This window comes from Agelaius tricolor, unplaced genomic scaffold (genome assembly GCF_023055355.1).
Source record: "Agelaius tricolor isolate 1412-34295 unplaced genomic scaffold, bAgeTri1.0.p SCAF_7, whole genome shotgun sequence".
Lineage (NCBI taxonomy): Eukaryota > Metazoa > Chordata > Aves > Passeriformes > Icteridae > Agelaius > Agelaius tricolor.
In genome coordinates, this window is record NW_027269267.1 from 34118891 (window position 1) to 34134893 (window position 16003).

The 16003-nt window shown below is 37.2% G+C and overlaps 1 protein-coding gene across 3 annotated transcripts in view; it reads left to right on the forward strand.

Moving 5' to 3' along the window:
- Positions 1–16003, forward strand: part of NALCN (sodium leak channel, non-selective) — a 229402-nt gene that overhangs the window by 71562 nt on the left and 141837 nt on the right. For all 3 annotated transcript variants that reach the window (XM_071430894.1, XM_071430895.1, XM_071430896.1), the window contains 3 exons: positions 8582–8724; positions 8841–8945; positions 11605–11691. In XM_071430894.1, coding sequence (XP_071286995.1) covers positions 8582–8724; positions 8841–8945; positions 11605–11691 — 335 coding nt within the window. The remainder of the gene's footprint in view (positions 1–8581; positions 8725–8840; positions 8946–11604; positions 11692–16003) is intronic.

Genomic DNA, 16003 nt, shown 5'->3' on the forward strand with positions numbered 1-16003 from the left:
GAAATTTCTGTTATGGGTGTGTGGGATTATTTTCAGTAGTGCATAAAGATCAGAAAGAAGTTCTGCAGAAGCAGATAATACTGAAAACAAGGTTTAAACAGAGTGTATTAAAACTTTGGAAATTCTCTCTCCTAAGAAATACCTGGCAGTTTATACAACTTTTCTTGCCAAAGGTTTTGATTTTCATCTCCTATTAAACCTGCCAGCTGCTTTAGTCCATTAGTGCTAGTCTTCCAAGAATTCTTTTGATATTCAGTAGATCTCTGGTCATGCAAATACTTTCTTTAAGACAGTCCAGAATAAAAGAAGTCAGATGTTACAAGAACTGGTTTTCTTTCCAATTTAGTATTTTGTTTTCTGAAGGAAAGGAAACAAAGTTGATGGCTTTTTGATGACATCCATGTATGGTTTTGGTTTTTTTACTTAAAAAAAAAAAAAAAAAAAAAAAGCAAAGCAGTTTTTTTCTCTTTTGACGCCCAGTGCTTGTAAAATCAGAAATCTTTGTTTCATCTTAGACATTGATTGTGTCACTGCTTGAGGAGAGTCTCAGAGTCCCTAACTTAATACAGCCATCTCTGAACCAGGATAATATGCTTATCTCATAAAGGTGCTGTGGGATTCAGTGTGCTATTGGCTCACTAAACCACTTGTCTGTATCTCCACACTATTTCTAACTCCATGTATTAGGATAGTGGGCAAACCAGTCCCTTACATCAACAAAGTAGATGAATTATTTTCCTTCTAGTGGCATGTAAAGGCACCAGGGAGTAGTTTGTAATAGATAAACAAGTCATTGAATGAGTTTCATTTGGGTTTTCTTGAAACAGTCAATCATAGAGCTCCTTCCTTCCATTTAGGAGGGGAAATTATTGTCTCTTCAGTTGGATTAGTCTGTTAGGATGCATTTGACACTGTATATTTGCTGCTGTTATTCAGATGTGTGGAGGCTAATGAGATTTCTAACATGTATCGGTTTTCATAATGTCTACTTAACCAGCTTTACTGTCTGTTATTTTTTCTTAGAGAAATGCATTGATCTAAGTGCTCTTACTGTCTTATGTTCATTGAATGCTCAGCAGGTCTTGTTAGTTGGGATTTTCCACTGCTGCCCTTTGGTGAAACTTTTATACAAGAATAAAATCTTGTTCAGATGTGCACTATAACTGACGCAAATCAAATTGGGATTCTTTGGGGCAGATTTTTAAAAGCATCTTATTTAAGATGACAGCAGTTTTACCACTGATTGTGGTAAAATCTCATGCACCTGCTTTTGAAAATGTTATCCATTCAAGAGAAAGGCACTGACCTCTTCATTTTAAGACAGCAAGTACATCCTCAGAGAAACACCTACAATTCACAGGTGATGCCCAGAGGAGCCAAATGAAACTGAAATAGAGCTTTAGGACCAAGCAGCTTTGCTGTTTCACGATTGTACTTAAAATGAATTAGATTGCTCTGTCTGTCACTATTGGAAAAGCTAATGCAACAAGTGAATAGTTTTGATTAATAGTGTATAAAATTGAGTGCTGAATTTGCATGCTTTATGTCAAAAAAGATTTGCATACTTTGTTTTCTCTCTAACAAAGTAATCCATCACTACCTTGTTTTTAATAGTCATTCCCAGCATTTGGCTGAATGGCAATCCAAATACTTAATATCTGTACTAAGAATTCTGCCTTAAACTTTTCTCTTTAATATGATAACCCTTAAAGTGTTCATTAAATTTAAAATGTAACAATTTGGGGGAATTTCTAAATTTTGATTTCTTAGCTGCCACTTTTACTCTATAAATGTGTCTACATATGTAATGCATTTTAAAAGAAGAAGTAACAGTCCTATAAAAAGATTGTTCATTTTCAAAGGAATAAGTTATTAAATTATAGAGATTCCTCCATTGCACTTTTTTATGTTATACAGTTTTGTCATAACATTTACTGAAACAGGCATTGACTCCACTATGACTGTACTTGAAATAAGAAGTGTTTCATTGGAAAGAGTGAGGTGGTGTCTGGCCCATCTTCACAGCATTCATCACTCTTAAAGCCAAGGCCTAGGGATTTCTGTACTCTTGGTTTTTAGATCTGAAGAGTTTTTTACAGTTTGATAAGGAGAAGCACAGCTATGGCAGTGTCCTACTTCTAGGCTTCAGCCTGAATCTCTGCCTGTTCTGCTGAAGATGAGACCCCAGAGATCTGAGAACAGTTGTGTCCTTAAGAATACCCTCTAGAGTGAAGAAGAGGTGGGAGGCTTGACTGTGCTGCAGAGTTTCCAGCTAGCTGTGTGCTACAGCTCAGCATTTACTTGATTCTCATCAGCTGCCACTAAATTTCTAAAGTTGCCTCCCCACACTCACAGAAGTGATTATAAGACAGACAGTCCTATAGCTGTCTAATTGCCAAAAGGAAAAAGCAGACAGTATTTCTGCACATAAAGTCAGCTTATGAGCTCTGTTGACATTTTGGATCCCTATTTGTTAAATTATTTGTAAATCTATAGCTATTTTAATCAAAAAGTTATTAAAGAAAAGCAGATATAAATGCTATTCTGGCTAAATGTCCATAAACAAAGCACACATAAAGTCATTCTGAAGAATGTTCATCTTTCTTTATACCTTGGACTTGTTCAAAAATGTAAAGCAGATTTCTCTTTTCAAAGCATATAATACTACATCAGTACTATCTATTAAGTACTACTATTAATCAGTAGTACTAATCATCAGTACTAATAAGTACTACTATCACATGTAAGACATTATTAGTACAACAAAGCATGGACTTCTTTACCCAGAACACACTCCTATTGAACCCTGTGCAGTCAATACGTGTGGGCAGCATTGCTACATTCATATTGGTAAGCTGACTTCTAAATATTGCACACATTTCTAAAACATGTGCAAACAGTGCAGAAAAGTCCATTTTTTCCCCAGAAGTTGACTGGTTTAGTTGAGGTGTTAGGCATGGGTTAGACTTGATGATCTTGAAGGTCTCTTCCAACCTAGAAATTCTGTGAATTCTGTGATTTTCTGTCTTTTTATTACTAAGTCTGTAGATCAGATTGCATTGATCCTAGAACTTACATTTGCAATGTTCTCTATCTCCATATTGGTGCTTTTATCTGTACAGTCTGTTTATAGTCTTTTCTCACACATAAAAGCTTCATCTTCTCATAAGCAAATAGATTTTCAAAATGAAGAATCAGTGACACATCACTACTGTATATTTTAAGTCACTATGCTTAGCAAGGTTAAAAAGACTGTGTTAGACTGGCAGTGTGGGTTTTTTCTGCTGTTGTAAATCAGTTTTTCAGCAGCTTAGTAACAGGAAAATGGCACTGGGGCTTGAGGTTTCAAGAGAAGAGTAGAGCATTGGCATGTTTTGGGTTTTTTTTCTTTTCCTCCTAATTTCTGTTAGCTGGCAGACTGGCTGGTGAGAGTTAGTGTGGGAAAGTAAAATAGGTTGCTCACTCAGGGGCAAGCAACCCCATTAAGCCATTCAGGATTAGTTGATTTTTTAGTTGATTTCAATCCTGCCTGCCAGCTGCTTCCCAGAGGTGTTAACAACCTTGTCCTTGCATTTCTGGACAATTTTTAGTCCTTTCTAGTTTCACTGAAAAAGTAGTGTAAAACGCTTGGAAAACCCTGACCACATGCAGTGTTTTACAAATACCTTAATACTGAAAGATAAATTGAAAGCTGACTGGTCAACTGAAATACCCATGCCCTGAAGTAAAATGCAGCTTTGTGATTTTATGAGCGAAGGTAAGCAGGGACAGAAACAGGCATGATAACATTTCCATAGCAGAGGTCATTGCTTTATGGGCAGTCACTCACAGGGCCGTGTTAAGGAAGGCTGCCTTTCAGCGTGCGGCGCGACACAGTGAAATTAGACAGCAGCACCTGCCAGGAGGCGGCTTAGCTTTATCGGCAAATAGGAGAATCAATCCTTTAGCTGGCGCAGCGGGAGGCTGACACAGTCCCTGCTCTCCGGGGTGGACGCTCCGCCGCCCCCGCCGGCTGATGTTCCAGATGTGGCCGAGGTGCACGACTCCCATCTAGCGGCTGCTGGAAAGCAAGGGAAAGGAGCGCCGCGCTGCCGGGCTTCTGCTGCCTTTCATGCGTGGCAGTGGGGAGTAGTTTAGGCCTTTAATAACAACGCATGAATTTTTACTTATCTGAATAATTCCTGATTAAAAAAAAAAAAAAAGAAATCTTAAAAGCAAACTTTTTAGGGGTTTTTATTTTGTTTGTTTGGGTTTTTTTTGGTTTTTTTTTTTTTTGTTGTTGTTGTTGTTGTTTGGGTGGGAGTTTTTTTGGTTTTGTTGTTGTTGTTTTTGGTATTTTGTTTTTTGATTTTTTTACCTAAAGTGTCCCTCCTGTAGATTTTCTTTCTCAGCATCTTCACAGCAGTCACAAGAAAACTGAGAAAATCCTAACATGGTAAGCCAAGGTAGTCTGTAAACATATCTTACACATGCAGAAATTGCTGGCGTTAATGCATAGCTAAACTTAGTTTTCAGTTTTTGCATCTCACTTGGAATAGCTACACATAGCACAGATATTAATTAATGAAAGACAACTCTTCAGCACCATACATTCTCTTCCTCAGATAATACGGGATTTTGAATCAAGAATGCATCATCCAGTTAGGAGGAAATGGTTCTGTTTTCCAACTCAGTGAATTTTTATGTGATTTTTTAGCTCTGCTCCTTTAATTCTACTATTATAAAACCACAGAGTTATTCAGTGCATTCCTTTTCTCATTATGTCCATTTGCAGCATGAGCTGGTTATAGAAAGAGGTGATGTCACAGAGCATGGTGTTATCAGAGTCTCAGAAACAAGCAGAAAATCCTGTATATTTACAAAATGTGCATAAATATAAAATACACTACATTAAAGACCATGCCTGCTTAGTAATACTATTTTTCTGTTAACTTTGAGTCCCTATGTTTTTAAAAAATACACTTTCTATATTCCTTAGTAATTTAAAAGAGAGGGTTTTGGCAGGATAGGTGATTTTACTCCCCTGAGAAAAATGATCACTTTTTTCTGTGGCTCTTCTAATTCTTTTTGTTTCCCTGGTAATCTACTCCTCTGTAGAGCATGGAAGAGCCAGGTTACCTTGCTTCCTGATTAGGCATGGATACCGTTAGAATTTTCTTTTATTACAATTATTTAGGTGTTAAATCAATTACTTTCTCCACCATTATTTAGCCCCTTCAGACTAATGTTGCCATCTTCTAGATCTGAAAGACACGTGTATTGAAGAAGAAATAAGCCCCCTGCACTCTGGTGCTGAATCCCCATATACTAAACACCCAATATCAGTAAGGATACAGTTTATCTCTGATTGCTGTCTTGTCTTCTATACAGTATGGGGCTAGTGAAAATGTCACATAAAGTGAGCAAGATTCAATATCTTTCCCAGTATTTCACTAAATATTTCATTTTCTGAACTTTTTTAGTTTTCTTTTTAATGTTAACCACGTACCATTGTAAAACATTTCCAAAGGTAGAAGTGTTTCTTGGTTAGATAAAAGTAGTCATTTGAGATTGATACAGATTATGATGTTGATTTATTGAGTTTAAATCTCTACTGAGAAGTGTTTTCTTCTTCTTTTTTTTTGTTTAACTATCATTGTGTTTAAAGGAATTGTTTTATTATAACATAAAAATGGAATTTCTTAGACAAGTTCAAACAAAACACAAAACCTTCAAAGCATGTTACTTTATTTTACCTATTTTGTTGTCAGAAAGTTCCTTCCAAATTATTATCGAATGCTTTCAAGGTTTAACCATTTACTGAAACAAATAGGAAAATTATCATAAATATTTTCTACATCTTTTTATATCTCAAATTCAGCAAGCTGCCCATGCCAACATGCTTAAGCTGATGAGCAGTATCATAACAACCATGTGTTTAACTCTCTTCATAATTCAAAGCTTTTTCATGGCTGAAAAGTCTCACTGATGCCTGCAGTTACATTGCATAAATGATGATCCTAATGTTCAGGATTTTGACGAGAGGTGACTGTATTCTGTTGTGTATTGAATAGCCAGGCCCTGCAGGTTTTCAAGTTCTCATTCCCTGTGACACCCAAATTCCTGCTGCTGAGGGATCTATATTCCCATGCCTTAACCACGAGACTCTTAGCACTACGCTGTCATTGCGTAAGCCCTTTGAACTAGTAGGAAAAGACACTTTGTCACTGATGGAATACAGACATCTGTGGAAAACAATAAATTTGCCATTTGATCTGAGGGGCATATATTAGGTTTCATTTATGGCAGCATTCCCATGTCTGGTTTTTTGGGATGTATCCTACCATCACTTAAAATTTTGATATTTTCTCACCCTCCATATGGCTTTGAACATGGTGAGAAAAACAGAGTATGTTGCTGTGAGAGGAGAGTCTTTTAATAACTTACTCATTGGCTTTAGGAAGATGTAGTCCAAAAGTAAAGAAATAATCAGAAAACAAAAAACAAAACAGAAGAGCAAAAACATGCAGTAAGGTAGATGTTAACTAAGAATAATTCTTCTCTTTCAAAGCAAAACATTTTATGGTGTTGCATCCCTTATTCTTCATCCCTTATTCTATATGAAAGAGGATTTCCAAGTGAACAGCATGGTTCCTGGCATCAGTAATGAAAGTTCTATTACTTTCTAGTCACATATGTTAAGCAAGAATGTATATTCTTAAGAGGGATTGCTTTCTGACAGTCTTAAGAGTACCTCTACCAGTTATACACTATAGAGACATTTTTACTTTAGTGTCACAGGCAAACTCATTTCAATTGGGTTAATTGTGCATTTTTGTCCATTCACAGTATTGCTTTACTGTGGCAGATGGCCCAGTCAAGTGTTATAAATACTTTGCATGACATCCCCTCTATTTTACTAATCTTCACTGTGACTTTCCCATTGGTAATGACTAATGACAGTTTCCTAGCCAGCAACTTTTAATAGATTCTTTTTTTTCCCTTAATCTCTGCCTGTCCTCAACAGCACTGTTTTGTTCAATAATTTAATCAGTTCAGCAACAGTATATTATTAGACAATTGAACCATTACATTTTGAATTTTTGAAATGTAAAATACCCATGAAATAACCACTGATGAGTATTTCAGTATTGATAGAGACCACTTTTTCTTCTAAAGAAATAGAAAGGATTTTACTTTCTATGCTTGAATGCTTTTCCTTTCCTTTTATTTTCATTTCTTTCCCTTGGTCCTGAGAACCATATGCAGTAAAAAGCAAGGAATCCAGTAACTAAATAAACTATCAGTTTTGCCTACCCACCATGCCCATCTTGACCATTTGACACCTACCTATCAAAAGCAGGTGTTATACAGAAAAAACAAATTTTTCCCTCTCTCCTCTCATCAGTGAAAATTTACTGCAGAAGGGATACCCTGAGACAAAATTGGTTCCATATTCATCCCATCCCTGTTAGCAGACAAAAGGATATAGATGTTACAAATTCAACAGGAAAATAGTAGCACTCCTTATAGGCTGCTGTGATTTTGGGGGAAACTCCTGGAGTCTGGAATTTCTGCCCAGAACCACTTCTTTCTCTGTGAAAAGGATCAGATAGTCAGCTTTCTATCTTTATGTTGCTAGCAGCTGCTGTGTTTTGCTAAGGGCAGCGCTCCTCATGCTCCCTCTCTTTTATCAAAGCCATTCCATGAAACAAAGCAGTTGTGGAGCAGAGCTGGCGGGTGGCTGTAGGACAATTCTGTGATTTCACAGCAGTTTGTGAGATTTCACAGTTTAATTTCACAGTTTAATTTTGTTTCTTTTTGGAACATAAAATTGCTTTAAACAAGAATGACTTACAAACCATAACTGGTCTATATTTTGAAGCTTTCATTGCAGAGATGCAGAGGAAGGCCAAGCTGACTAGAGCATATTATCACTCAGACATTTGGTTGAGTTTGGACTTTGTGTTTAAAATTAGTAGCTTTATAGCTGTTATTCAAAAGTGGTTTCTGCACAAAAAGGTCTCTCATAATTTTCCTTTCATCTTCTCTCCACCCCCTCAAGAGTGATATAGCAAGTTCAACTTAAAAGTGCTTTTTAAAGGCAACATATGTATGTTAATGCAGCTACTACCTGAATTGCAAAACAGCTCTGTAGCTTGCTGTAGGTCCTTACTGTGCTTGCTAGTATCAGGCACCTTTTTGGTGTATTGCTGATGCTGTTGCTGAATTAAAAGTGATTTCTTTAACCTACTGAATGTTGATTCTTGTTAAATCTGCCTTTTCTCAGGGATGCTGCTGAATGCAAATGACGGGACAAATTCTGCCTTTGGAGGCATTTACATACTGGCAGTGAACTCTTCTAAGGGGTTATACGTGTCTGTCCAGGGAGGGAAGAGAGTCAGTCTGATCTGATACCAATTAATATTCAACTGAAAAAGGAATAAATGTGGAAATGCACCTGAAAAACTTTGAAGGAGGAGAGGAGAGCCCTCTCCTCCTTTAGAAAAAACAAAAATAGGATAGATAAAAGTTTGTTTGCTGATACTGAAAACTTTCAGGGAGGCTTAATGACAAACATTTTCATTTTTTCCTCTGACAGGCACAAGCATATTTACGGTTTACGAAGCTGCTTCTCAGGAAGGCTGGGTGTTCCTTATGTACCGAGCAATTGACAGTTTTCCCCGATGGCGTTCCTATTTCTATTTCATCACCTTAATTTTCTTTCTGGCCTGGCTTGTTAAGGTACTGAAAACATGTCTTTTGAAATTGTTCTGAAACATGGATCATATTAGAATTAATTTCTTCTCTTTTCTCCTTGCTGAGCTTTGTGTCAGCCATTCTTTCTTTTTCTTTTACAGAATGTTTTTATTGCAGTCATCATTGAGACATTTGCAGAAATTAGAGTGCAGTTCCAGCAGATGTGGGGGTCCAGGAGCAGTACTACTTCAACTGCCACCACCCAGGTGAAGCACTTGAGATGCTGAGATTCTCTGGGGATTTGATTTGGTTTAGTTCATTAATTAATAATAAGCAAAAAGTTCTTGTCATATACGATATATTTGATTTTGCATGTTGGTACCTATATTCCAAACCTGATATATGAATTTTCATAAAAATTTTAATTCTTGGTTGCATTATCTAACTTGTCTTTCTTAGAAAGGAATAATGGAGACCGTAATACAGTTCTCTGTATGGCTATTGCTGTGTTTGCATTCTTTTTAACAAAGTATGATAATGCTTTTTTATCATGTCATTGGTGGGTTTAAAGTCAGGGCTGTAGGATATCACTTTCTGTGCTAAGAAATAAGAGCTGAAATCCCAAAGTAGCTGGAAGAAGAGGAGTCAGAGGGTAGCTGAAGTGTTTGGGGAAGCTGGTCCTGGAATTGAGAAGGGTGTGTTGAGACCAAGGGAGAATAGGTTGTAGGGCAAGGAAAGAGCCATGCTCACAGCTGGGGCAGCCACAGAAAGTGAGACACTGAATAGAAATAATGGGTAAGAAGAAACCATGATAGGAAGGGTGGGCTGAGTAGTGGGAAATAACCCAGTATGAAAACGAAGAGCTACTGGGCTGAGATTTAAATTCTCTCACTCATTATTTTACCAATCAGATTATGTGTCCCAAATGGGCAAAAGACCAGGCTTTTCCAGGGCAGTGCAGTTTGCCATCTCTGAGAAGAACCAGTACCAACTGCCTGCAAAAAGCTCTTAGAAAGACAGATATGTGAAACATACCCACGAGGGAATTTTTTCTAACCATGTAGCTGGAGATTATTTATTTTACTAAGCCAAAGGATTTAAGTTTTCAAAATTAATTATTGAATATTTTTATATTCTTTTTTATATTCCTGTAATCCATATGTAAATCTAGTCCTTTTCTTCCGGCTGCTACACTTTTTGCCTCAAATAGACTTTGTGGCAGTAATTTCTACTCTATATATATGTTTTTTCAAAGCAGACTTTGTGATATCAATTTAAAGTCTAAAAACAAGGACTTCTCTACATGACATATGCTTAGCCTGAGGAACTTAATGTTCATAGGACAAATTCTGAGCCATATAGGCTTATCCAACATACTCTGAACTAGAGGATGGAACAGAGAGTTCAGTGTAGGGAAACACAAGAAGCAGCCAACATTAAAAAACATAAAATATCCAAAATGATGTCATGATGCCAAAGAGCATGAATATGTTGAATATAATCTGCATCATGCAAATTAAAAATAGCTTGCTGGCTGCAGACAAGCAAATGGTTCTAATGGCTGCTTCATTCCTCAAGTCAGTGACATAATGGGATATCAAGAGAGTCCAGGTTACCAAACTGCAGAAATTATTTATCTTTTTCTGTATTAAGAAGGACAGAAAATATCCTGCAGGATTTCTTGTTCAAAGCGCCAGACAAAAGTTAAAATCCATGTTTGTTTTGTGCATGAAGTAGCCTTGAGAGCTATGCCTTAATTTTCCCACTTCTTACATTACTGAGCTGTTCTTCAAACTTATTCCTGTAGAAAAGAAATGAGTGTCCAGGAGTCGAAGTCTAGGAAGGGGTTCTCTATAAAAGGATAAAAGGTTCTTCTAAAGAACTTTAGCAATGTACTTAAAAACATGGTAAGAGGAATAACTGTGCTGATCTTAGTTGGCAACTCTTCCCAGTGCAGAGATGCTAAATAAAGACTTGGAGGAATTACAGCCATATTTGGGTGACACCGTCCCCAGTCTAATGAGCACTTCTCTCAGGATGACTTTTAAGCTTCAACTACCCTCCTGTGGCTGTGTTCTTGAGGTGGCTCGTTTGGGTGCTGGGTGTCAAAGAAAAGGTGGGAGTGAGGAGGGAACTTTGCCACACTTCATTTCATAGTATATGCAGGTGGCCACTCAAAATGCTAGAACCATTCATTTTCTTTCAAGGACATTTTCAAGGACAGTTTTAATCACTTTCAGGTATGGTGTCTCACTGTTCCTTATGTCCAGCATCATTTTGTGTCCTGATTTCTGAGGAAAAAAACCCAATGAAACAGAATGCCTATGTCTGCTCTCCCAGAGGCTATTGATAAAATGTGAATATCACTGTGGTCAAGAAAGCCTTTTCCATTGCCATCATTAGAGTTTGGAAACATTCAGCTATTTACAGGAATTTTAATCTCTGTGAAATTATACATAAGGACTGTCCAGCTACTCTTGCTGATACGCATCAGTGCAACAAAAATAAAGTGGTCGTTGCAGTAAAATAATTTTGCCAGTAAAAAAGATTACCAAACGCACCTTTTATTTATGTAGTTTATTTATGTGGTCACAATGTATTTGTTTTTTCTTAGGATAAGCTTATCTTAGTAAGGAAATTATTCTGAACAGGTACCACTATCTAATGATGCTGGTCAGAGATTAACTGAATTGTTTTCTATATTAGGACTAATAGAAACACATTGTGTTTGATGTTGTCTGGGTAAAATCAGACAATTGTTGGAAAAAGCATGTTACTTTTTTTCTGTAGCAGAAAGAATCATTCCTCTGTTATTTTAAACTAGCTATCATGAAAATGCATGCTGGTCCTTAAGGGGAATGTATTAGATCTCACTTGAATTTATTGCCACACAAAACATTTCTGACAACAGTCTTCCCTTTCAAGATGTTTCATGAAGATGCTGCTGGAGGTTGGCAGCTTGTGGCTGTTGATGTGAATAAACCCCAAGGCAGAGCTCCTGCATGTCTACAGGTATGACATTGCTTTTTAATAAATGTGTGTTACCAGCATCACTCAAATATTGCTATAGGGAAATTATACTGAGAAATAGCTACCATAGTTTTAGTAATATATTTTTTGAACCTATTGCTTTCTGCATTGTAGATTTTTTTCTTGAAAATCATAGATCAACAAATAAAGATGTAGCACACCCAAAGGGAAAGGTTGGAAAAATCCTTCCTGATAAGGTGTTGTTTTGTGTGCTTGTGAGAGAAAGATTTACGATTGTAAAATATAAAATAAAATAGTTAATCATGTTCTATCTCTCAGAATTTGTATACAAATATATTCCATTCCTAGATTATTTGCATCATAAATGCTTGTTTATTAAGTGCAAAATACAATAACATATGCCACAAAGCATTATTAATCATAATAAACACAGAAGTGCCTAATTTCTCTTGTTCCCTTGTGAAAATAGGCACACAAAAAAGGGAGAAGCAGCATGTAGGGAGCAAGCCATACTGTGTTTGAAACTTCCAGATTTGATATTCCTACTTGGATAGAAGTTAATTTGTGAAACTCTATCCTCATTGTTTAGATAAATCCAGACTAAGATAAGTAATGTTTTTATAAATCCATTTTTAGAACAGAGCACTGTACTGCAGCTTAAGATTTTATTTGCAAGCTAAATAATGTCATTTCTGGATAAAACAAACTCCAGAATAGAAGGCCAAATCTACTATAGCATTTTCTGGCAACGTATTTTGGTTATGTTTGGTTTAACGTGTAAGCTAAAATACATGTTCTTGTTGGCAGCATGTACATTGCTGAACCCTAAGCTGGCAAGCACCTTCCATCCCCTCCACAAGCTGTTCATTCTCAAATATCTCTTTGCCAAACCACTGCCACGTATTTGATTATAGCATATGTCTTAATAGATTATTTGTATTCCCAAATTTAATTCCTGATTTTGACAGCAACAGGAACATCATTTGTGGTGTTCTCAAGTAACGGTCTCTGGTATGTGGATAAAATATAGGTGAACTCACTGTGAAAATTTCAGATGAAAATTAAGATACCATCTGAGTTACCTGGTCTGCCTTTGTGGCATTGCATTTTTGCCCAGTTTGGGAATCATGTGAACACAGTTAATTGTGTTCCAGTGGACATAAACCTCATGCATTCAACTTCTTATATTTACCACTCAATTGGCAGTTTCCCTCTTGTTCTTCATCCTTTCATGAAATAGGGGAAGCCCTGAAACAGTGCTTTAGCACCCTTTTTAAGACATTAAACTGCATGAGCTCCATTATGTGTCCATTAGTCCAATAGTCCATTAACTATATGAAGTCCATGTCCTAATTTCCATTAGGAAGTTTATCTTTCATGGCATTACTGTCCCTATTGACAAATAAGCTGTATTGAGTTGGTGTTGTCATCATGGAGGCAGTGAACAGGATTGCTGTTCTATGTTTTATGTGTCTTATGCACACTCTAACTTTTAGATATCAGAAATAAGAGTTGAGCTGTAAGACTTGCTTTGTATAATTTGGAACTTCCATGCATTAGATACCTCTGCATTCATTAATATAAGTATTCAGTGTGATGTAATACTTTTTGTGGTTTTTTTAACTACTGGTCTACATATTAGGGTGATCTAATGATTTTAAAATGTCTGAGAAATGGATTTTTTTGGTCTCCATCATGTCATAATGTGAGAATTGCAGAAAGAAGATAGTCTTACCCTTTCTCATTGCTATACTTCCCTCTCACTATGTGCCTGAGCTGGCACTGTATTTATGCACTTGTTCGGGAAATGGAGTTAAAGTTGGCAGGAGGAGAGGAGTGAATTTGTTATTGATCAGACTCCCTGCAGCTGCAAAAATGTTTTTTCTGACACAAGAAAGGGCCCAGAACATTAGTAGGAGCAGTCTAGGAATGTGAGAACTGCTTCCTTCAGCAGCAGTGAGCTATAAAGCATGACTACAATAAATTTCAATCCAGGCTTTTTTTTTTAAAGACATATGGAAATTACTATAAAAATCAGTTATATATATATATATTTTTTTGTTTCTTGTTTTGCATTGGGCCAATATCAGAGAGCTGTGCAGCCAGCTCCTAGGAACCCCTAAAATACTCAGCACTGGTGGCTTCCAACCACCGAAGTTCCTCTGTGCGGGTCTCAGATTTATTCTTAGGTACACTTTATTTATCTGTATTTTTAGATATCTGCATGTCCCATACATGTATACATTCTATTTGTAGGACAATGATGGGGTGCAGAGGTGTGGAATATAGAGGTTGTAGGTGGTGTGGAGATGTGTTTCTCCATAGCCATGGATAGGTACCTGTAGGAACCTAATGGGGTTCAGAGGTGGTGTGTGGCGGTTGTGGTATAGCAATAACAGCTGATAATATTGTGGAGAGAAACTAAACAGATGTAGCAACAATTTAAACAGCTCTGAAAGTTTTAAATAGAAGCAGCAGTCCCTATCTCTTCCTGATTTTAAAGACTTGTGCTTCTGGGATTTGTGGGTTTGCGGGCTAAATTCTCATAGAAAAATACTTGTCAAGTTAACAGGAGGAAGTATTTTACACATTTGAGATTAAAGACCTGTCTAGTGCCAAGCACAGCAATCACGAGTTGCTGATGGCACTGGGGACATCTCTGCAATTCCTGCAGTTCATACTCCTATTTTCCCTGACATGAACCAGAGATTTTGCAGGAGCTGTCCTGTGCTACCTGTTTAGTTAGACACTGGAAAGTAAGATATAAACTAACTTCCATTGCCTTGGTGCCCTGCAAAAGCATTAACAACCTCTTTCACAGACAGGACCATAAGCAAAGGGCACAGCATTAAACAATGGGAGGCTCTCTGAACACCAAGAAGCAGTTTTTTACTCTGGTGGTGACTGAGTGCTGGCAAGGCTTCCCAGGGAAGTGGTGGAGTTTCTATCTTTGTAAATTTTAGTAGCTGTCATGGGTAACTGGCTCTCAGTGTCCCTCTTTGAGTGATTTTGGTAGCATGGAGACCTGAGCCTGGTCTACATGGGTTGTGTGATTCATGGGGATGACATAGGGCTGTTGGAGGCAGTATTGGAGGATTGACTTTGGTGCATGGAATAAAACTGTTCCACACTTCACCTCAGATGGGCAGAATAGATGTGGACTGCACCTAGTCGTTCAACCTGTCTTCCTCCATTCTGGTGGGCTCCTCACCAGAAGATGTTGAAAGTTAAGGAGGTGTTGTGGCACACTGGGGAATTGGAAACAAAACAGGAGAAGACAAACTCACAGTGTAAATATATCCCCAGTGGGATGACAAAGGACATTATGCAGAAAGCCTTCTACCTCTTAAGTACAGTACCTTATAGCCATATATACAGGCTGTTGCTGACTACCATCACCTTTCCCTCCTCCACTGCATTAACTAGGATGATTAACTGCTTGCCTTTAAGCTTTACACTTAATAATGTTGGTGAGATTGATGATTAGAAAACAAGCATTTTTTGCTTAACAAAAAAAAAAAAAAAAGAACAAAGAATTTCTAAGAGAAATTGTAAATGAGAATTGCAAATGCCACATCTGATCTTAACTTGTGTGTTTAAGGTGATCACCTATGCCATGAACATTCTTCCATTTCTCTTTGTTAGAAGTTTCTACAAGTAGATATTTCCATGTTTGGATCTTAGGGACTGACCCTGATTTTATTTGGGAAAAAACCCAAACGATTTCTGATTAAAAACCAAAGGCTGGCTGACAAATCTTGATGCACTTGATTTTTGGTGGTCAAATTTGCTGTATTATAAGCAAATTTGAGACTTCTTACATTCTTACAGGCAACACATGCAAAGAGTATCTGCAAAACAAAAGAGATAGCTATGAGAGTTGTAAGCTGACACTTATTTTGGCAGGGTATTAGCTTTGAAACCTAACTCTGGCAGAAATTACATATTATTAATAAGTTTAGGAGTGAAAGAACTCAGCTAAACCCTGTGTCCTTTAATTCCTCAATTGTTTCAGGGTATATATCCTGACAAGCTACAAAAAAAATGCAATATTGTCTCAGTAGGCAACTGTACAGAACATGGAAAAATGAAGGTGAAGAAGCATAACACTGAATTCAGCAGAGAATGGTGGGGGGTTTTGTTTTAATAAAACCTTAAGCCTTTCTTAAACATGTTGATGTTGCAGAGTCTTAATGGCTACGTTGGACTGCTGCAGGATATGGCCCCAGAGTTCTGCCCTACATCTGATTCTGACAGTAAACTTTTTAATTGTTTAAAGTCTATGTTACATCCCCAACAGACTCATCTTCTTTTCTCTTAAAAGGCATCAAAA